Source organism: Martes martes (genome assembly GCF_963455335.1).
Source record: "Martes martes genome assembly, chromosome: 8".
Lineage (NCBI taxonomy): Eukaryota > Metazoa > Chordata > Mammalia > Carnivora > Mustelidae > Martes > Martes martes.
In genome coordinates, this window is record NC_137895.1 from 68,847,559 (window position 1) to 68,871,499 (window position 23,941).

The 23,941-nt window shown below is 34.0% G+C and overlaps 1 protein-coding gene across 2 annotated transcripts in view; it reads left to right on the forward strand.

Moving 5' to 3' along the window:
* Positions 1-23,941, forward strand: part of KRAS (KRAS proto-oncogene, GTPase) — a 37,116-nt gene that overhangs the window by 11,795 nt on the left and 1,380 nt on the right. The window contains exons 3-5 of one of the 2 annotated variants that reach the window (XM_080810696.1): positions 9,691-9,869; positions 11,525-11,684; positions 19,177-19,300. In XM_080810696.1, the coding sequence (XP_080666822.1) occupies positions 9,691-9,869; positions 11,525-11,684; positions 19,177-19,296 (459 nt within the window). In that variant the 3' untranslated portion in view covers positions 19,297-19,300. The remainder of the gene's footprint in view (positions 1-9,690; positions 9,870-11,524; positions 11,685-19,176; positions 19,301-23,941) is intronic. The other variant, XM_080810695.1, reaches the window with a different exon arrangement.

Below are 23,941 nucleotides of genomic sequence, written 5' to 3' on the forward strand. Positions count from 1 at the left end.
TCTTCCTCCTTTTTAAAGCCTCAACAGATTGAACAATGCAGAGGTATCTTGGATAAAGAATTTGGTATTTGGCCAATTAAAGAAGAGCTGAGAGAAATATAATGCAAAACATGAAGATTCTATTGGCATCTGTAATTATTAAGATTGGATCCATACTCGATCCTGCCTCACATTCTGACCTTGGCATCAAGTGATAATTTATGGCAGAATGCCACATGACTTCAGTGGTTACAGATGCATGCTTAGTATATCTTTATTTTCAAAATCTGTTATGCAAATTTTCCTTGAGTTTATTCAGATTTTTGAACCAGTTTTATCTCTTCCAAGTAGTCTTTTTTTTTTTTTTTTTAAGATTTTATTTATTTATTTGACAGAGAGAGAGCGAGCGCGTGCGCGCACAAGCAGGGGGAGCAACAGGCAGAGGGAGAGGGAGAAGCAGGCCCCCTACCGTGCAAGGAGCCAGATGCAGGGCTGATTCCAGGACCATGACCTGAGCTGAAAGCAGATGCTTAACCAACTGAGCCACCCAGGTGCCCCACTTGCAAGTAGTCTTAGGCAGAGATTCAACATTCTCGTAATTTAAAGTATTCTTCATTTAGTAAAGAAATTTAAAAAAATTTTTTTCTTTATTTTTATTATTAATGAATATCTTAATCAAAACTTCTGTCATGAGAACAAGCTCTTTTAACACCCTTGCTGCCTAATTAAAACAGAGATCCTTTGTAATCTTCAGAGCTTTAGCTCTCCTTCCCTGGAGCTTGTCCAGCGCCATTATGTTTATTTTGAAATATGGTGACTGATTTTGCAAAAAGTAGTCCAAGTGTAGTTGTTCAATAATCTTACGAAGACAGGATACTACTGTTGCCATAGAGTTCATAGTAGCCCGTGGCCTGGCTCCTAAACTTTTTGGCCTGTAATGGCATGTGCAATGTAATATATAAAATCATACAGTTAACTTGTTATAGGACTTTTATAAAGGATTTTCATAGTCTTTAATACTAACCTGTAGACAGAATCCTGTCTGGTATTTTTTACCAGCTTTTATCACTGAAGGAACAATGCCTTAGAGTACATGACACATTAAGTAGTTTGCCTGCACTTATACCACAAGTAAGAGGAGTTCTGTGGCTGCCCATAGATTGAAGATTCAGGAGTATATCTTTAGCCTAGATTTCGGTCCTGAGCATGAGATCTGTATAGCAAGCTGCTTCCAGGTCATGGCCACCGGAACAATCCTAAACGTGGAATTCGACATACCCCAAATTGAACTCATCTTTTCCTCTACTCTTCCCCTTCTGTCCCTATGCCCAATCAGTAAACTACCATTAAAAAAACTGAGATATAATTCATATAGCATCAAATTCATCCTTTAAAAATAGACAGTTAATGATTTTTAATATACCCATGAAGTTATACAATCGTAACGTTTTTGTCACCTCGAAAAGAAGCCCCATACCCATAAGCAGTCACTCCCTAGTCCCTTTTGCCAGCTCTTGGTAATGACTGTGTAATGTCTCTGTGGATTTGCCTATTCTGCAAATTTCATATAACTGGAATCCTATAGTCTGTGTCTGGCTTCTTCCATGTAGGATAATGTTTTCAAGGTTCATCCTCGCTATCGCATAGTTCAATGCTTCATTCCTTTTTATGGTTGAATAATATTCTGTCATATGGATAATACCTTACTGAGTTTATCAGTCAGTTCACGGGCATTTAGATTGTCTCGTCTTTTGGGCTATTCTGAATAATGTTGCTGTAAACATTTGTGTATACTTTTTTGTGTGAACATATATTTTCAATTCTCTTGGGTATATACCTAGAAATAGAATTGCTAAGTCATGTGGTATCTTTATGTTTAACTTCTTGAGCAGCTCTCAGACTCTTTCACAGTGTTTGCAATATTTACATTCCCACCAGCAATATATGAGGTAGTTCTGCCAATTTTACCCAATAAGTATTTCTCTAAGCTAATGTTCTCTCCCTGTGTACTGCTGTTGCTGCCTTCAGGATCTGTCATTTCTTGTAATAGCTTCCTAACTCATCTTGCAGCCTCCAGCCTGCTCCCTTTCTGTAATTTTTCATAATACTAACAGTGAATCTGGTAAATCTGATGTTTCCTTCCTACTTAAAAATGTAATTTAGTATAAGATGAAGTTCCAAATTCCTTAATGTGGCATACAAGACCCTCCGTAAGCTGACTTCTGCTTGATTGTCCGGTTTCACTTCTACTTACCTAAAATCCCTCTAAGTTAAAGTTTTACCGAACTTCTTGGTTCCATGTACTCAACATATGCTTCATGTTTTTATGCATTCTTTTTGCTCCTTATTGCCTGGAGTGGCCCTCTCCTTGCTGTGTTTCTGAACTCTTATAAGCAAAGTTGATCTCTCCTTCCTGTTAGCTACCATTGTATTTTGTCCTGCATGTGGTGTTGCATTTATTTCATTATATTTTAATTATTTGTATATGATATCTCTTCTTCCAGACCTAGTTCTTTGAGGTCAAAAACTTTATAACTCTTGGCATAGTATATAACAGCTAGTAGAGGTATAGTAAGTATCCCTAAGATGCAAGGAAGAATGGACTGAGTACGTGGGAATGAACTAATAATAAGCTTGGGTTTAGATCTCCCAAAGTCCGTGTTTCTTTCCTCCTATAATTCTAACATACCTGGCTGTTATACATGATTCTAGCTGTCTTTGAAAACTAGCTGTCTACAATATCCTTTGATGGCTTACAACCAGTAGTGTGGAAGGAACATACCATTCTATGATGGATTCAAATAATTTTTTGGAAGAGTAACAAGATACTTGAGCATTAAGAGAGTAAAAGTTTCTCATTTTTCCCTATAGGTGTTATTTATATTTAGCAGTACAATGAAAAGTACTTTTGGCACTTAATGCGTTAAGAAAACCTAACAAACATCTCAAAAGTAAATCCTCAAATAATACATTAGCGGACATTTTCAGCAGTCCTATTCATATTTACAAGAGTATCTGATGGAATCAGCAGCATGAAGATGGAGATTAAATGGGATGATGCTTGTAATATGCCTATTACAGCATCTGACAAACTATTTTTGTTGTTTACTGTAGTATCTTCCCACATCAGGGTTTCACTGCCTGAGTTGAAAAACTAAATTGAGTGTTAAAAGATGAACATTCTTAAGTAACTTGGTTACTATAAATTGTAATAGAAAATTGACAAAGTGATGTCCTGGTCAACAAGTTTATCTCATCTTGAATGATTTAGTCTTCATTTTCAAATTCTTTAATGCGTCTAGTTAAGTTTCTTCATATAAAACAATACTTAAAGGTGTGGGTTTTTTTTTTTTTTTCAGTTAATTTACTTTTTTAGTAATCTCCAACCTAATGTGAGGCTTGAACTCATGACCCCAAGATCAAGAGTCACATGCTCTTCTGACTGAGCCAACAGGTGCCCCCCCTTAAAGGTGTTTTAATAAAGTGGAAAACACTTTAAAAAGTTATATAGGTCAGTGAAAAGAAGACAAAAATTCCAGGTGGTGGGAATAAATGTGGAAATACAGAAAAAAAAGTAACATTACTAGTCCTCAAAGAAATGGATATTAAAATAATAAGAATTCTTAGCTTAATAAGTTGACAAAATTTAAAGAAAAATAAAAATATAAAATTATTGTTAGTGAGTGGTGACGAAATTGGTACATTAATGTCGTATAGGAAATTAGTATAATGAACATCATGTATGCACCAAACAGCTTTTTCGTATCTTCACATTCTGCCATATTTGGTGTAGATCCTTTTTCTTTTTCCAGATAAAAATTTAATACAGTTGAAAGCCCCTGTGTTCTCTGTAGTCTTACTCTCTTTCTTCCCAAAAATGTTTTTAAAATTTTCTTGTTTTTATATTTCTACATTAAAGGCTTCATATTCTATAAAACTTGCTTGAATACGTTTGTTTAAATACTCAATATATTATCATTTTAAAATTTACATCTTCATTGTTTTAATATCATTTATAATATCTTAAACTTGTGCTTATTTTTGTAAGTCTGTGTTGTACTGTATGCATATATTTATGTTGAATAGGTTCATTCATTTATTCATCAGACAGTACCGGTTGCCTATGGTATTCAGGACTTTACACATAGGGTGTACAGTGAGCAGAGCAGATGTGAGCCCAGCTATCAGGGAGTTCACAGCATAGTAGGGGGTATACGCTTAAACCGTAGGTACAGATTATAATACATTTTGTGAAGGAAATACAGAGGTGCTGAAGAAGACTGGTAAGTTCTTTGGATTTTATTTTTAGAAAGGAAGGGATGTTATTAGAAGACTTAAAGCAAGCAAGTGACATGGTCTAACCAGCGTTTAAAAACAGTCACTAGCTGCTCTGTGGAGAACATATCATAAGAGTAATAATGGGGATCTCTGTTGTAAGCACTTATAAGAAATTGCATGAGACAAAACAGTTGTCATGGATGAGGGTGATGGTGGTGGTGGATGCTTGGATGTGAAGTGTATTTTGAAAACAGATAAATAGCACAAGATTGTGGGTCACTATTAAATGCCTATGTAATTTTTTCTTTGTAAGACATTTTAGGATGCCATGTTTAGTATATCTCTGTTATAACTATCCTTTTAAAAAAAGATAAACCATGTTTCCTCAGCATCGGTTACCAGAAGTAGCATTACAGTGTCTAAGGCTATGAACATTTGTATGGTTCTTGATAAATACTGTGATTGCTTTTCAGAAGGATTATGCCTGTTCATTATATCACCAGAAATGTTTGTGCTCTATCATGATTAAGTTTTGCCAGCATGGTATATTTCTTTTAGAAAAGTTGTTGGGTTTTGTTGTTGTTGTTGTTTTTAACCACTTCAGCAAATTAGAAAACAGCACTTTAGCCAGGAGTAAAGGAAAATACATGGAATAACTTCCCTTCTAATAATGTTATACTGAATTAATTTAAGTGGCTTTAGCCTTTTTTGCAAAGGATGTTAAATAACCTCTGTACCCGATCTAAAAGTTCATTCTGTTTGAAAGGCTGGAGATAATACTAATTAGAAATGAAATGTGTTGGGACTCCTGGCTGGCTCAGTTTGGTAGAACATGGGACTGTTGATCTCAGGGTCCTGAGTTGGAGCCCTACACTGGGCATAGAGCTTACTTTAAGAAAAATAATAATAATGTCTTGACCTTTTCTTGATTCATTCTTACCTAGTTTCATTATAGAATCTATGTGTATTTGAATTGGCTGGGTTTTGATAATCTGTACTTTCTCAAAGTGGTGATTTTTTTTTTAAGTATAAAAAGAATAACGTATTGAGATTACTTCAGATTTGTGAAAAGTTATTAGCTTAGAGCAGGGGCTGCCAAGCTTTTCTGCAGAGGACCACATTTTCTGTAAAGGTCTTCATCACATAATCTTTGCCTTATTTATTTTTTTTTTAATGTTGATTTAAAAGCCCCAAAACTATTTTTAGTTTGTGGGCCATGTAAAAACAGGTGGGCAGGATTTGGCCTGTGGCCAGTAGTTTGCTAAACCTTTATTTAGACTCTAATCCTGGGAAGGAGTCTACATTGTTCTAAATTTTTTCTACTTCCATTTAATTCTTTTTTTTTTTTTTTTAAGATTTTTATTTACTTATTTCACAGAGACAGAGAGAGATCACAAGTAGGCAGAGAGGCAGGCAGAGAGAAAGGGGGAAGCAGGCTCCCTGCTGAGCAGAGAGTCCTATGCGCTACTCGATCCCAGAACCCTGAGATCATGACCTGAGCCGAAGGCAGAGGCTTAACCCACTGAGCCACCTAGGCTCCCCAACTTCATTTACTTCTTTTCTTTCTTTCTTTTTTTTCTATCTACTTCTTTCTTATGGCTAACCAGAAGTTAGAACAAAATCTTTGTATGTCATTTTTGTTGTGCTTGCTTTCTGTTTTGTCACCACACCTGTCCTTTTCAAATTATACTGTGCCATTTAATACATTGTTCTTAAGCTTTTACCAAGTTGCACTGCCTTTTTATGTGGCTCGGTGATTGTACTTCTAAGGATGACTCTAGTTAGAATTCACTTTGGAAATACTGAATTTTTAACCCAAATCTGTTATTTCTAATCAGGATATTCTACTTATTGCTCTTAGGTTTAGATTGCTTTTTTTCAGTAACTGAGTGTGTTACTCAGAACTTTGCTGGCAATTTTTTTTTAGAGTTTAGAAGGGAAAAGATAATGGGAATGTAATGTACTGGTCAATAGGGACTGTTTTCCCAGTTTCTCAGTTCCTTCATGGAAACATGTTATGAAATACACACAAAAAATACTAATATTCCACATTATATACTTTTGAAACACAACGTGGGGATTCATTGAGGTACATCTTGGAGGTATTATATGTGGGTAGATGGTAAGTAATCCCTGGGCTCCAGAAAGAATGGTCTTTAATTTCATTGATGGAAGAAAATCTTAGATGTAAAAACTAAGAAAACTAACAACTATAAGGTTAACTTAAGTTAGCATTGGTAAGTGAAGAATGTGAGGCAACAGCAATAGGTAAAGAAAATCTTTGGTCCATAGCCACACCTGGGTAATGAATGGATTGACTCTAAGACACTGTACTTTGCTCTCAATTCCTGCTCTTTCATCATACTTCAAAAACACTGGTTTTCTTTTCTTTTCTTTTTTTAAGATTTTTATTTATTTGACAGAGATAGACAGCAAGAGAGGGAACATAAGCAGTGGGAGTGGGAGAGGGAGAAGCAGGCCTCCCGTGGAGCAGGGAGCCCAAAGCGTGGCTTTATCCCAGGACCCTGGGATAATGACCTCAGCCGAAGGCAGACACCTAACAACTGACCCTCCCAGGCACCCCTGGTTTTCAATTTATAATATATAGGAGTTCTTTCAAGTAGTTAAGGGAATAGGTTAAAATAATAAAATGCCAATCAAGAACCTAGATGTCCATCAACAGATGAATGGATAAAGAAGATGTGGTATATATATACAGTGGAATACTATCTTGCCGTTTGGGATGATGTGGATGGAACTAGAGGATATTATGCTGAGCAAAATAAGTCAATCAGAGAAAGACAATTATCATATGATCTCCCTGATATGAGGAAGTTGAGAGGCAAAGCGGGGGTTTTGGGGGGTAGGGAAGGAAAAAATGAAACAAGATGGGATCGGGAGGGAGACAAACCATAAGAGACTCAATCTCACAAAACAAAGTGAGGGTTGCTTGGGGGGAGTGGGGTAGGGAGAGGGTGGTTGGGTTATGGATATTGGGGAAGGTATATGCTATGGTGAGTGCTGTGAAGTGTGTAAACCTGGCTATTCACAGACCTGTACCCTTGCGCTTAATAATACATTATATGTTAATAAACAATTAAAAGATGAAATCTTAAAAAAATAAATAAAATGCCAATCAAATGTTCAAATCTTCAGTAGAAAGCTTCTTTTTAGAAAATAAGTAGATATCCTTCTTTTATAGACAGTTTGGGAAATTTAGTTTACTTTAAAAGGTAAGCATGAGATCATAGTCTAATATGGTAGTTTTTCACACTTTTAAAAATTAAAATTCATAGAAAGGAGTATGTTTAATATAGCATCGAGTACCCAAAAAATAAAAAGATAAGCAAGAGATAAGTTACTTACAATTAACTATCTACCAAAAACTTTCCCTTTTAACATTTTGATGTATATACCACCAGTTCTTAAGTATATGTACTGATACATTTGTATAGATACATGTGTATATTTGGGATCATGCTACATATAAATCTTTGTGTTCTGTTGTAAAGATTTTTCAGATATTTTACCAAAAACATCATTTTTTATTTATTTTTAATTTTTAAAAGATATGTATTTATTTGACACAGAGAGACACAGTGAGGGAGGGAACACGAGCAGGGGGAGGGAAAAGCAGGCTTCCCACTGAGCAGGGAGCCCAATACGGGGCTCAATCCCAGGACCCTGGGACGAGCCTGAACCGAAGGCAGATGCCTAATGACTGAGCCACACAGGCACCCCCAAAAACGTGATTTTTAATGGCCATTCTTTTTTCTTAATGATAGAGTGGTCTATACGGTAATTCATGAACTAAGGGCACTTAATACTACAGCCCACATGTAGAACAATAAGGAAGTGTCCTTGGTTTACACTTTATATCCATTTTCAGCCCTGCCTTTTATTCCATGACTTCACATTACACCATCCCTTTTCCTTATTTTTTGAGTCCTATTTTGGCAGAAAGTACATGAAGACTTCTAGGTGTAAGTATTAATTAAACGTCAGAGGAAAATCAGATTTTCATTTTAAGATTCTATAATGTTACCCACTCCGTTTCCTTTTATTCAGTCTTAGAGTTGCACAGTCTGTTTAAGATATCCATCTCTTTCTCCCTTCTTGCTCCCCCTTTTAGAGAGGCCTCATAGAATTTGCAGTTAAAACAATCATGCCCTCTAGAGTTATCATAGTATCTCCCTGGCTGTTAGATATTGTTCCCAGGATTTCAGAAATGGATAAGGACATTAAAATGCTCAGTATCAACCTTTCTCTTACATACTCTTCTGACTGTAAGTAAAATAGATGCATGACAACTATTTGTAAATTGATTTTTCTTGTCATTCTAAATCATCCTGAATAATAGAGTTGCTAGAGCTATCCCATTTTTGGAGTAATTATTTTCTTTCATAGAGCATTTGGGTCTTTTTGTTAATAATATGAGCACTTGCATCATTTTTTTTTTTTTTTGCATAACACTTTCTTGTAAACCTTTTTTTAAATTGTAAGATATATACATTTATCTTATGTATCTTATATATCATTGCAGCCATTCTTAAGTGTATAATTCAGTGGCATTAAGTAAATTCACAATGTTGAACAACCAGTAGCCCTATTTCCAAAACCTTTCCATCATCCCAAACTGAAACCCTGTGTCCATTAAACAATAGCTCGCAGATCCCCTCTCTCCCAGTCCCAGGTAACCTCTATTCTACATTTTTGTCTCCATGATTTTACCTGTTTGAGGTACCTCACATAAGTGGAATTATAGATATTTGGCTTTTTTGTGTTTCTGGCATAACGTTTGGAATGTTCTTCCATGTTATGACACATATAGAATTTCATTCCTTTTTATGGCTGAATAATATTCCACTGTGTATATGTGTGTGTATATATATTATATATGTATAATATATATACATTCTACATTTTGGCTATTCCAAAAAATGCTGCAGTGAACATTTATATATAAGTATCTGACTTCCTGCTTTCAAATCTTTTGGTTATATATGTAGGAACAGAATTGCTGGATTATATGGGAATTCTATATTTAACTTTTCGAGGAACTGCCAAATGGTTGTTTACAATGGCTGTATCATTTTACATTCCTACCAGCAATGTATAAAGTTTCCAGTCTGTCCACATCCTTGCTAACACTTGTCTTCCTTCTTTTTTAATTTTTTTATTTTTAATAATAACAACCATCCTAATGGGTGTGAAATGGTAGCTTCTTGTGGTTTTGATTTGCATTTCCCTAATGATGTGTTGAGCATCTTTTCATGTGTGTAATAGCCATTTGTGTATCTTCTTTGGAGGAATCTGTTCAGGTCCTTTACCCAGTTTTGAATTGGGTTGTCTTTTTGTTGTTGGTTTGCATGTAACACCTTTTTAAAAATAAAAGGTGCACCATAATAATCCCGACTGTTTCTCCCTTCTCAGGATTCCTACAGGAAACAAGTAGTAATTGATGGAGAAACCTGTCTCTTGGATATTCTCGACACAGCAGGTCAAGAGGAGTACAGTGCAATGAGGGACCAGTACATGAGGACTGGGGAGGGCTTTCTTTGTGTATTTGCCATAAATAATACTAAGTCATTTGAAGATATTCACCATTATAGGTGGGTTTAAATTGAATATAATAAAATGACATTGAGGAGTAATTACATCTTTCATTTATTATGTCTTTGCTGACTACCATGCATAAATGATCTAATCTGAATTTTAAAATAATAATGAGGTAGGTAATATATCCCTGTTTTACAAATAAAGTTCTCGAGGATTAGAGCAGTTGAGTAATTTGTTACAGGTAGCATAGATAGTGGTGCTAGAATTGAAATCTAGGCTTGTTTGACTTCAAAACCTGTGCTCTTAACCACTGTACACTAGGGTCACAATGCTTTAAGCTAGAGCCATCATAAAAATGAAAACCATCAACAAAAATATGAAAAGGTAATGGAGGTAGGTACCACTCAGATATCCTTAAAAATAATCGGGTATAGTGTAGAATTTCTTGGAACTGGATAAACATTGGCTTTAGATAGTTAAGAAGAACAATCTCTGAAGTTGTGAAAAAGACTGAAATATTAGAACAGTTACAGTTTGTGAAGAATCAGGCAAATCTGCATAAAATTGACTTTTAAAATCATTAATAGTATTAAATATAATTTTATATTCTATGTCTTTGATGGTTTACAGTTTTCAAAAAAGTGCTATTAAATATCCCATTCATTAGCTATGTTCTATAACAGTGAGTTAGCCTTGTTAAGAGGTGTAATATTCTAATACATTTCTTATAGCCCATTTTCTTTGTAGTCTAGTAATAGAGAAAAAGAAATTTGAATAGGTGACAGTATTCTTGTAGAATAGTAAATCGGTGTCAGTATGTTAAGCTATGAAGTTTTCTTAGCTATTAAGTAGAGAAACTGGGAATTTGGACCAGTTCTGACTCTATTGCCTACCTTTTATTCCATGCTGTATTTTTGAAATTCACCTAAAATTGTGAAATAATATAATTTTACCCCAAATTTAGAGTTTATGCACTTTTTTTTTTTAAGATTTTTATTTATTTATTTGACAGACAGAGATCACAAGTAGACAGAGAGGCAGGCAGAGAGAGAGGAAGGGAAGCAGGCTTCTTGCTGAGCAGAGAGCCGGATGCGGGGCTCGATCCCAGGACCCCGGGATCATGACCTGAGCTGAAGGCAGAGGCTTTAACCCACTGAGCCACCCAGGTGCCCCAGAGTTTATGCACATCTTATTGAAAAAAATCAACATGTAGAAGGACTTTTAACAGAATAAACTATAATAATGTCAGCGTTACCCACCTAGAAATCAGAATCTTCCCACTTGGTGCTCTTTTTTTTAAGAAACATATGAAAATTATGTCAGTGTTGTAATCCATGTTTTTGTAAAAAACATCTTTAATTCTATACATGTACATTTAATAACATAGTATATGTTTCTAAGATTACAGTTTTAAAAATTAGGCACAGCATATTTTTAGCCTAGAATTTTTTCAATATTTCCTGTTTTATCATTGTGACCTACCTGCAGATGGACCTATTATATTGTAGTTTTACCATATTTTTTGGTATTTTATCTTTTAAGAGACATAATAGAAGGAGAAGCAAGGAAAATTTGGTGTGGTTGGAAACTAGGAATTACATTAAATGTCTTCTTACAGCCATATTTTAGAAGACGGAATTATGGACAATTTTTGAAAGATATATTTTGTTAACTAATATCTCTGCTATAACTTTTTCTTTCTCCCCAGAGAACAAATAAAAAGAGTTAAAGACTCTGAAGATGTTCCTATGGTCCTAGTAGGAAATAAATGTGATTTGCCTTCTAGAACAGTAGACACAAAACAGGCTCAGGACTTAGCAAGAAGTTATGGAATTCCTTTTATTGAAACATCAGCAAAGACAAGACAGGTAAGTAAAATTTTAATAAATATGAATCTATTCCCTGTAAACTATATCAGATAATTTAATTATAATTTGCTGACATATATTCTGTTAACATCATTCTGCGGGTTGGAAGGCAAGAACATTCATAAATGTACATACCTGATTGTGTAACTGTTACATCATTTAATGTAACTTAATTTTTCTTTCCGTTATGCTAATATAGAAAATAAAACAATGTTTATTTGGTGAATGTTCTCAAGGATATGAAAGGGCAGCATTTTTTAATCCACTGTCCATGGTATTACTTGGTTTCTTTCCACATTGAATATTTCTCTTCAGCTCAGCACATCTTACATTAAGCATTCCAGAAATGTAGGGATTTTTTTTTAACTGTTATATTTATAAGGTCAAAGAACAGGGGAACAAATACTGATTTCCTATTTTAGAAGTGTTTTGAAGAGTATTACGTCATGTGTTTCTAGATTAAGTTTTATTGTATTTGAAGAATTCTATTTTGGTAGAATTTTTAAAAAAAAATTTTTTATTAACATATATTATTTGTTTCAGGGATATAGGTCTGTGATTCATCAGTCTTAAGACAGTTCACAGCTCTCACCACAACACATATCCTCCCCAGTGTCTGTCACCCAGCCACCCCATCCCCCACCCCCTTTTGGTAGAATTTTTTTAAAGAAAGATACATTTAATTTTGGAGAAAGTTTTCATTAAAGCAAAGGATATTTAGAAAGCAAATAGGAATTCTCAGTTATTCATTTACTGTGTTCTGACAAAAATTAATGCCAGATTAACTCTGAATTTTGTTTAAAAAATTATCTTTATTTTTAAAAGCAACTTTTTTTCTAGGTGAAACAATTTCAGTTGACATTATTTAACCTATTTGTATGAAATGAGAGTTTAACATATAGAAAAAATTCTAAAAAGGAATACATAATGGTATGATAGACTGTAATTTTCATACACTAAGAAATTGATCAATTTATATTCCATACAAGATGAACATTTATTTTGGATTTTGCTAGTTACATGTACCTGTGAATCCAGAAAACCGATTTTGTGGAATTTAACTTATGTAATGCTAGGAGGTAAGAAAATTGATGAACGACTCACTACATGTTTAAACTTATAAAAACAGGTATTCTGTAACTTTCACTGAATTTATAAAGGGCTAAAAATTTTAAAGTAAACCATCATTCAGCTAATGCATATGTCTGTTTCCCCAGTGGAAGATCGTATGCACTGCTTCCTGATTGTACAAATTTGACACACACCAAAAACAATGAATTCTATTTTAAGTCCTTTTGGAGGGATTAAAAGCTGAATTTCTGTAGTTTGATTATAGTACAAGTATCTCATTCTAAAACCTGATTTATAGGTTAAAGAAAGAAGTTGGTATACAGTACTTCATTTTACTTTAGAGGAATTAAGATTTCATTCAAATCCATTCCCAGGTCCAAGAGACTGGGGAAAGTTTGGGTTTTGTCTTCTTTTTGCTTGTCTTGTATAACCAGACTTCTTGATTTCCCTTATAGAAGAGGTACTCAGAAAACATGATTACAATATTTATAACTTTAATATAAAATATAAGGAACGTTATCGAAAACATTTGTCAACATACTGCCTACTACTAAATCATACCAGTAACATTTTATTAATTTGCATTATTTGTAACTTTTAAAAAAAATTAAAAAAAAAAAAAGGAAACAAAACTGAGATTTTGCCTAATGTGGTAAAGGGTTGCAAATGGAACAGGGCTTCTTATACTTAATATGCATATGAATGGACTAGGCTTCTTATTCAAATCCAGATTCTAGTCAGAGGGTTCAGGTTGGGACCTGATCCTGCATTTTTAACAGGCTCTCAGGTGATGCTGATTTTGATACATGGACCATGTTGGGGTAGAAAGACAAAAGAAGACAGTAAAAAGGAGTTGTCTGTTATTCTGACAATGTTGCCCTCTATTTAAGAGCCTGAAATAGCTGTTTCTTCTTTCTTGTATAGTTACTATCTAAGAAGTACTAGTTTATTCAGTGTTTGACATTAATGCTTTAATATACCACAGCATTCATAATAATCAGAAGATTACCTGGATTCCTTTTAAAGTAGATTTTGTAGGTTTTATACAGTTTTGGGGGAGATAGGGAAAGTAAATGTAGTATGTATGATATGGAAGTGGATTAATTTAAAATTGCTTTGTAGACATTTATGTAAATCATCTAATTAAAATATAGAGTAATGTAAAGGAATACTTGTACTTTATTTATTCTAATGCTCAGCTTTTCTTAAAACCTATTTATATCTTTATATAATTTATGTTGCTAAACTATAATTTAGATATTTTAGTTTCTGATCTTTGATTTCTTTTTATTTTATGAACTTGTTGATTTGCCTTTCAAAAGTTTATTCATCTTCTTCTGTTGAAATTAATTTGATATTTGCATGCTTTTGGAAGACTTTAAAGAGCTGTTCCAAGTAATTGTGGAGATTGTGATAAATATAAATTTTCATAATTTTTTTTTTAAAGATTTTGTTTATTTATTTGACAGAGAGAGAGAGATCACAAGTAGACAGAGAAGCAGGCAGAGAGAGAGGGGGAAGCAGGCTCCCCGCTGAGCAGAGAGCCCGATGCGGGGCTCCATCCCAGGACCCTGAGACCTTGAGCTGAAGGCAGAGGCTTAACCCACTGAGCCACCCAGGCACCCCAAATTTTCATAAATTTTACATTTCCAGTTTTTGTGAAAATTTGAAGCCCTCTTTTCTGTAGAGTATTTTGTTACTTATCTGCTATTATTTATTTGGTTTTTGAGCAAAACTAAATATGCATACTCCTGTTGAATTTTATCAGCAGTTACTTGTTTCATACCCTAAGTTTTAGTCTTGAGCATGAACTTAAAAAAACACCAAAAAGAATTATTTTTATATATATTATATTAATTATTTATATTAAGGTTGGTAGGAAAGAAACATTCATTTAGAAGGACCAGACAATAAGTGGTTTATTTTTTTTATTAAGATTTTATTTATTTATTTGATAGCACACAAGTAGGGGGAGCAGAAGGCAGAGGGAGAGGGAGAAGCAGGCTTCCCGCTGAGCAGGGAACTGGATGCGGGACTCAGTCCCATAATGACCTGAGCCTAAGGCAGATGCTTAACTGACTGAGCCCAAACTGGGGACCACAAGTGGTATCTGTTGCAGTTGTTTGTTTGTTTGTTTGTTTTTCTTATAACCCTTTAAAAATGCAAAAATCAGTCTTAGCTTTTGGCCAGTACAAAAAAAAAAGGCTGTGGCTACATTTGGCCTGTGGGCTGTAGTGTGCTGATCCCTGATTCTCTGGGGAACTGTACTGTTTGATTAGATGCTAGAAGTTAGGTCAGACTTTAGACTTAAATTTTACTGGCTAACAGTAGTAATTTTAAAATAAAAGTTACATATTCTATGAAAGGGAAATAGTAGTTTTACTCTAGTACTTTTTAAGATAGGTTTGCAGAATATGTATTTTATGAAATTACTTTGTAATTTTAAAAAGCCCATTATATGGGCTAGAATATAGTGAATTACATATTTTTTACAATATTTTAGTCCACATCTGAAAAGCCAGAGTAATTTTATTTTCTGCTAGTATGCTTTATGTGACCCCTCTGTTCCAAGTATATAAAGACCTTACCTACTTCACATTTATCTGGGTAGTTTAGTAATTGCCAGATTTTTCTGGCCTCATTGGGCAGTGCATGCAGTGTTGACAAAGACTATTGAAACCAAAACATTGACACCATGGTAATCAGCTGTGTGTTTTCCAGTCTGCTAAAATCAGATTGGGGAGGGTTCAGGAAAGTGGATGACAAAAGCAGAATTCTAAGCATATCTGCTACTCCTAATTCAGCTTTTTTATTTTCTGGAGGTCTCAGTTTGAGCATTATGTGAAAATTAGTTTTTACAAATGTAAAAACGTTGAGTGATTAATTTCCTGGTTTTTGTTAATTTCTAGATACTTAAATTAGGTGTTAGAAGACCTCTATTACATTGTTTTGAAGCAAACCAAATAAAAAACCTCCTTATGTGCCATATTTCTGTTGGTTAGTAGTTGAGTTTATGTACAGGAGATAAACATTTTGAACTTTAGCTTTTTTATGAATTAAAAATAAAACAGTAACTGAGCACCTGCTCTGTGCATCAGGCATGACCTCCCAAGTTAGCGGTAGTGCTGCAGTTCAGTGTACCTGACGTGAGCTGTGGTTTAGCAAGGTTTCTTGAGAAATTCATCAATACAGAATTCTTTTAAAGAATGCATTTAGTATCTCCCATTCCTGTCTCCCAAGAAAAGGCTAGTAGTCTTGTATCTGCCTATATTGAGGGTATTCGAAGTGTTACTTCCTTGAAAGTGTTTTCAAGAATTTTTTTTGTAATAAGCTTCTCAGTAGGAACTCGTTTAGAGTGAAATTGTTTAGTGAAAGCATTATAGGTACCAGAATGTAGTATGGTGCTATTTGTTGACCATTTCTTTTCTGGTATGGAATGCCCTATTTCCTTAGTCTCATAAGTGTGTTTTCAGATAATAGCTGAGCTGAAATTATTGTCAGATCTCTTGATTTAAAAACAATTTACACATATGAACTTGTACACTTTTGTTCCTACATATTTTCAGTTCTGAAAATTTAGTAAGTGATGTTTGCAAATGAATATATGTGGCAATAAGCCATATTCTCAAGAATAAATCATTGAGTGCCAGTTAAGAGCTCAGCAGCTGGCTAAGAGGGTATTGAAAATCTGTTTCAGCTATACCTTGTCTTCAAAAATTACCTATACATTTTAGAGTATGAAACCAGTGTTCTTCGGTAGTGCCAGTGGCTTAAGGTGCAAACAAGGATGAATAATGTTCTCTTAATGTCATATGACCTTTAAAGCATATTATCAAGAAATGAGAAGTAATATAAGTCTGAGAAAATATAGTAAATAACCGACTTTTTAAAATCTAATATAATTTCCTCTTAGGAAAAATAAGAAATGACCAGAGTCACTCTGGAAGAACTGTTTCTCGGTGTTAATTATCTTAGCTACTCAGGTCCTAATGCTAAATTCTTGGTGGTGGGTAATAATCGCTTCTTTTTGATTATTGGCCTCCAGTTCTCTCTCTGCATTGCTGGAAACAAAAATCATATATTCTGTACTGGTGATGGGGATGCGCACAACACTTGAAAAGTAGACACATTCAAACTGATTTTAGAAACAAATTACAATCAAAATTTGCTTCTCCTAAATTGGTGGAGGACCAAAACCCTGTCCTCTGCCCCTAGCATGTTTTACTACTTCTCTTAGTGACCTTGTAACTTTTTTAAAAATAGGAATAAGAGTTTACATTCTTAAAAAATATGAGCTTTTACCTGGTTTGTTTTATTTGTGTGTGTGTGTGTGTGTGTGTGTGTGTGTATATATATATTTTTAAATTTCTTGCATTGATTTTTTTTAATTGAAAGAGAGTCATTTATGAAAATATCTTAATATCTTAAATGCCATCTCATACTTTACATCTTACATGTTTCACAGGAGTCATTTAATGCGTTAAATTATTTATCTTATATAATGAGAATTTGTAATATATAATTTTTTAAGGACTTAAAAATAAACCCTTTCCTCTTGAGAATGATAAATACAAAATACTAAAAATTTGTATACAGGCACAAGTGGGTATCTAACTTGAAGTACCAATGTATTTAATAATTTCAGAAAATGGTTAGAAATCCTTATTTTGTAGTTGACTTAGCTAGCTGGCTAGCTAGTTGAGTAAAATGATTCCATTAAAAAAGAGATGTAGATTTTTTGGGGCTATTACGATTTTTTATTAGATAGCCAAATAGAAATATATCACTGGATGGTTATAAATAACTTGAGATGTACATTTTAACATGTAAACAACATACTTAAATGCCTATTAACTGAAACTTAATTTTATGAATTTTAAAGTTTTACTTCAAAGGTAAGCTACTGAACTCTACTGAAGCAGTACTTAGTATATTCTTGAGATTTATAAAAATTAATATGCCCTAAAGAATTGATGTGCTTTTTTTTCCCCTTAACTATTATTAAACACAATGAATATGTGATGAAATTCGACATGCAAAAATTGAACCTTAATAATTGGTTTACTTCAGTTAATACTTAAATGGCCAATTCTCTGTGCCTGATTAAATTTAAAACTACAAATCATATTTTTTATATATATTAGCTTTCCTAGGTACTGGGCCCATTTTGTCACATTTGGTTCATAAAAGGACTGATGTTACCAATCCCAGAGAGTTAAAATATGCCAATTCCCATATTAAGTAATACATTTAAAAAATTAAAAACAGATTAGGCTTAGAATTAAATGTATAATAAAATACACCAGCCTTTCTAAATACTTATATTTTCTTTTAGAAGAATAAACACAATTATTAATCTTTGAAGTTAATCAGTACATGTAGATTAATATTTGTGTGTATTTATCTTTAGATGTAAGCTTCTACTTTTGGTGGTATGTTTTCTTAGACAAACTAGGAGCACAGTTAACTGACTACTACGTCCCCTTTGGCTACTGCTTACTTTTCTGGAATGGAAAAGACATTAAAAACTTCATCTCCATATGGCCATATATGATCGTGTTTGTCATCATAGCTTTCTTACTATGGCATTAAGCAAATGTCCCTTTTCTCCCTTTAGAGTATTTAAATTAGAATAGAAAGTATAAAGCCATTGTAATTGGATCCTGTTCTAAAAATTATTTTTAAGACTTCTTTCAAATAAGAAAACAAAATGCATTACAACTATTTTGTGTGTGCACTTTAAACAATTCATGGTGTTTTCATATTATGATAAATAGCCCTCATGTAGCATTTTTATTTAAATAATATAGCTGTCTACCCACAAAAATCCCTTCCAGTCTCAGCTCCATTTGTGGGCTCTAAAAATTGGCTGGATTGTGTTTTAATTGAATATAGAACTCAAGATTCCAGTCTCTTGACCCAACTTTATTTTGAGGTATTGTGTGTGTGTGTGTGTGTGTGTGAACTTTAAACATCCCTTTTATACCATTTTTCTCCTCATTCCCCAGGTAGGGCAGGGTGGGAGAGGTAGGGCTGCTTATTTTTCCTAAATCAAATAATTTAAATCTAACTTCAGGTTAAGCTTTGATTAATTCCATGATTAACAAACTAAAATGTTTGCATTAATTGATCCACAGATGCTAATATATGTGCTTAGGTTTTTCACGATCTCCCCTAATTGCTAATTAAAATTTTTAAAAAATTCTAATTCCATTATAAGAAATGATTTTAAAGAACAAACCAGGATTCAAGCCCATATTTTAAAGCTTCATCCCCAGTTTTATTCAAACAATCTGATGTCTGTTTTAAAAAGAAATTCTCAAGTAAAGGTCACAATTTCAAACTTCTTACACAAGGCTGTCCCAATAAATTACCATTACCAATGAAACAGACTTTAAAGAAGTTGTGTTTTACAATGCAGAGAGTGGAGGATGCTTTTTATACATTGGTGAGAGAGATCCGACAATACAGATTGAAAAAAATCAACAAAGAAGAAAAGACTCCTGGCTGTGTGAAAATTAAAAAATGCATTGTAATGTAATCTGGTAAGTTCAGCATATTAATTTTGGCAGAAAGCAGATGTCTTTCAAAGGTAACAAAGTAGCAACCACTTTAGAACTACCTAGGTGTGGGTTTCTATATTAAAAGATAAGAAATTGGTAGTTTGTTTCTATAATTAGTTCATTTTTTTTAATCTAATGTGTATTAATTATAATTGATGCAGTTTTGATAGCTGTAGACTACATTTGTCATTGGGTGTAGAAAAAAAAGAAAGGAAACTGCGTAGAGTAGTAAGGTTGAACGGTCCAGAAGGTGGGGAAGGGCCCACTCTTACAATGTATTCTTTCTTTTGGACATTCTGCAAGCAAGTACTCGTTCTGCCTGTGTTCTCTAACTCAGTGGCATCAGCATCATTTTTTTTACCCAAGAAACCTGGAAGTCTTGGGATGACTCTGACTTCCCTCTTTTGCACTCCCATTTGGAAGCAACCACAAATTCCTTTGATGTTATATTTTGACTTTTATCCCATTGTTAGTTCAGGTTCCTATCATCTCTTGCCCGGACTGTTATATCCTCTTATTTGGTTTACCTGTTGCTGCCTTTATTCACAGTGCAGCTGGAGAGATACAATTAAAAGAAATGTCATTCCCTTTTCTTTACGTCCAGTCACTAACTTTCTGTTACCTATGGAATAAAATCTCAAACTTCATAGTATGTTATATATGTCTTTTTTTTAACATCTTCCTACCCTTCTAGACTTTGGTCTTATCCCTAAAAAGTCCTTGAAGTTTTCTTTTGTTGGTGGGTTTGGGTTTTGTTTGGTTTGGTTTGGTTTGGTTCTTACATAAATAAACACCATGTTATTTCTTGCCTTCCCTTGAGTTTTGGCTGTTGCTCTTGGTTGGGATGCCAGTGCCTTTATCCATAGTCTTAATAATTAGCTAACATTTTTTTCATGATTCTTTATTCTCCAAGAACCTTTCTTTATAGCCTTAGACTAGGCATAGTGCCCTTCCTGTGTATTCTCAATATACTGTTCTTAACTGTTATATGCTTGCCTTGTTAAATTGAAATAATCTTTTATGTTTGATTCCTATATAGTAGAATCGTAGCCAGAATCATGTATTTTCAATCTTTGCATGACGATGGCCTAACATGTGCTACCTGGCATATGGTAGCTGCCCATTTGAATTTATTGAGTGGAATTCTCAGTTTCCTTTTTAAGATTTATTTATTTATTTTTTATTTATTTATTTTTTTAAAGGATTTTTATTTTGTTTATTTGACAGACACAGATCACAAGTAGGCAGGGAGGCAGGCAGAGAGAAGGGGGGAAGCAGGCTCCCTGCTAAGCAGAGAGCCCGATGCAGGGCTCAATCCCAGGACCCTGAGATCATGACCTGAGCTGAAGGCAGAGGCTTTAACCCACTGAGCCACCCAGGCGCCCCTAAGATTTATTTATTTTAGAGAGTGTGTGCATTGTACTTTGGTGGGAGAGAGAGACTTTATGCTGAGCATGGAAGCCTGACATGGGGCTCTGTCTCATGACCCTGAGATCATGACCTGAGCTCAAATCAAGAGTTGGACTCTTAACTGACTCTTAACTCTTAACTGACTGAGCCACCCAGGTGCCCCAGTATTCCTTTCTCAACCAACTCATATTAAATTTGGTCTTGCTCAGAAAAGATTTCACTTAGTAGTTTTTATTATGTGGATTTAAGGTCTAAAGTAATCAGTGTATCTCCCAAAAGCATAAAATGTACGGAATAATAGGTTCAGTCCCAAAAGACAGATGCTATACTAATCAGCTAACCTCAGAAGAATAAATAAAGCATGACTGGCATTAATTTTTATTGAGATTTATGAACTCTTAATATTTTTTGTGTATCATTGTATAGAGCAATATCTTAACTTAGAAGTTCTGGTAAAATTTAATATTGCAATACAATTTGAAAAGTTAAACTTTTTTTAATAGTAGCCATGACCAGATTTAGGTGGTGGATTTTTTTTAGTTTTCTCCTCCTATTGTCTTACTAGTAGGTGATTTTAAAAGTACAATATTTAGAATAAAGTAAGTTTTACACTTTAACTTTTTTTAAAAACAAAGGTAGAAGCACATAGTCTTCCAAGATTTCTTATTTGTGACTATGTAGTGTGAATGTCAAATAATTGGTGGGTATGATGAATTGAATCCTTGTTTCTTCACTGGGCATGGATAGCATTTAAATTAAAAAGTGCACTTGGTAATACTTAAAACTTTAAATAAAAGTAGTTTTTCAAAATTATTTTCACAGTAATAAATATATACAAATTAGTTTTTCTTAGTTCTAAAATGGCTGGGTTTCAGCAAAATTACTGGGATAATGTTTTTGTCTTTCATGTGTATATGAAAATGACTATTTCCCATATGGAAAAAGGAATTCAGTGCCCTGTTTTTACTAATTATAACCTATCCCTAATCATTGAAATTGTTTAATTTTTTTTTAAAGATTTTATTTATTTATTTGACAGAGATGACAGGTAGGCAGAGAGGCAGGCAGAGGGAGAGGGGGAAGCAGGCTCCCTGCTGAGCAGAGAGTCTGATGCAGGGCTAGATCCCAGGACCCTGAGATCATGACCTGAACTAAAAAGGCAGAGGCTTAACCCACTGAGCCACCTAGGCTCCCCTGAAATTGTTTAATTTTAATAAGTTACATAAAAAAGAGTTCAGTATTGAGAAAGAATGCAATATTAACCTAAAGTATTTGTCAAAATCTCAGTGAAAGAAGGTAATGTTAACAATTCTGTTTTCATTGTCTCCTAAACACTTTTATCTTGTTTTCACCTTAGAATGTGTCTTCTCTATATCCGTATCATGGTTTTCATTTTATCTGCTTCACTATTTTAATTTTATCTGCTTCACTATTTTAGTGAAGCAGATCAAATGAATTTTATAATAAAGAAAAATGTATAATAAAGAAAAATTTCTTTATTATAAAAACAGTTGAAGTGGAGTAGACTACATAAGCTTGTGTGTGGGATCAAAGGAGATTTGTGAAGGGTGGGGGAGTTGGACTAGATCATCTTTTAAAATTCCATTACCACTCTAAGGATTTTTGATTATAAATTAGTTGGGTTGCTGAACTATAAAATAAGTATTCTTAATTATATCAGTGGAAGTTTCTCCTTTTTATATATTAAAAGGGCTAGCATGAAGGTTTTTCTATATTAAGTCTTGATTGTATTGCTGATAAATTACATTTTATCACTTTTCCTCTCTCCTTCCGGTAAAGGAAAGGCAGGTGTGTGTCAGTAATGAATATCAGAAAGTGGAGAACATCAGTGAGTGCAGGTTGGGTGTTTTATTGGGGACTTTTTTCACTAGACTTCACACAAAAATTCTGGTTTTCATCCTAGAACTATTTATCTACTTATTAAAAGCTTTTATTTTTTTCCAAGATCTATTTTGGTGGGGAGGGGCAGTGGGAGGGAGAGAAATCCTCAGGTGGACTCCCTGCTGAGAGGAGAGCTCAATGTGGGACTCATTTCCGGGACCCCAAGAGATGATGGCCTGAGCTGAAATCAAGAGTAGGATGCTTAACCGACTGAGCCATCCAGGCACCCCTTAGTGAGAGAGAGAGCACATGGGAGCGCAGGGATGTGCTGGGGAAGGGTAGAGGGAGACAATCTCAAGCATACTCTGCTCTCAGCACGGAGCTGGTAATGGGGCTTGATCTTGTGAGCAGAGATCATGACTTGAGCCAGAATCAAGAATTGATTGCTTAACCGACTTAGCCACCTAGCACCCCTACAACTGTTTATTTAAACCTAAGCTAGCATGTCATTCCTACTGTGTGTTTCTTTAGAAATATTGATAATGTTGTTCTGATTTTTAGATCTGTTGTGAAAATTAGTTAAATGTAACTTGAATGAAAATGCCCTGAATTAATTTTATTATATTGAAATATTGTAAATTATCTTAGTAGCACAGTAAAGGAGAAATCCTTTATCACTGTTAAATTTTTAAATTATGTTCAACATAATATAACTTAATGTATTTATATGAATATTTAACAGAAGTGGTTGAAATGTGAAAAAACCCAATTTTCATTGTTCTTTAAGTGGCTTAATCTAGACAGCCTTATTTACTGGGTGTTTGTTCTTAGGACTCCCTCTAGTGTCTCTGTTTGAAAACATCATTAGGTTAACAGGCTTAAGAATAATTACTATTCTGTAGAACAGATTTTAAGATACATAGAGGATCATACTTTTTAAATTTTTTCTTGTTTTCTCCTTTTTTTAAATTTTGCTTTTATATTTAATCTGCTTTTTAATGGGGTCATGACAGGAATTGACTTTTATAATCCTGTATAATTTCAGCATTGCAGGGTTAAAATCTCCTGTTCTGTTACCACTTTCAGAGTGCCATTTTCCACCTGAAAATTTTTAGGTCAAAAATTATTCTGACTTGAAATCACTTTCAGCCATTACTTATTTATATACCTTGCTTTGATCATGAATAGATGTACCAAAATAACCAAATGGAAATTTCTTTGAAGAAATAGCATTTGGCTTTACATGGCAAACTCCTGGATACATACATAATATATTAAACAGAAACTAAAACAATAATAAGTAAAAGAGAATCTACTCCAAATTGGTGACTATACCATCATTTAAATGATTTAGCTCATTTCTCTACAAAT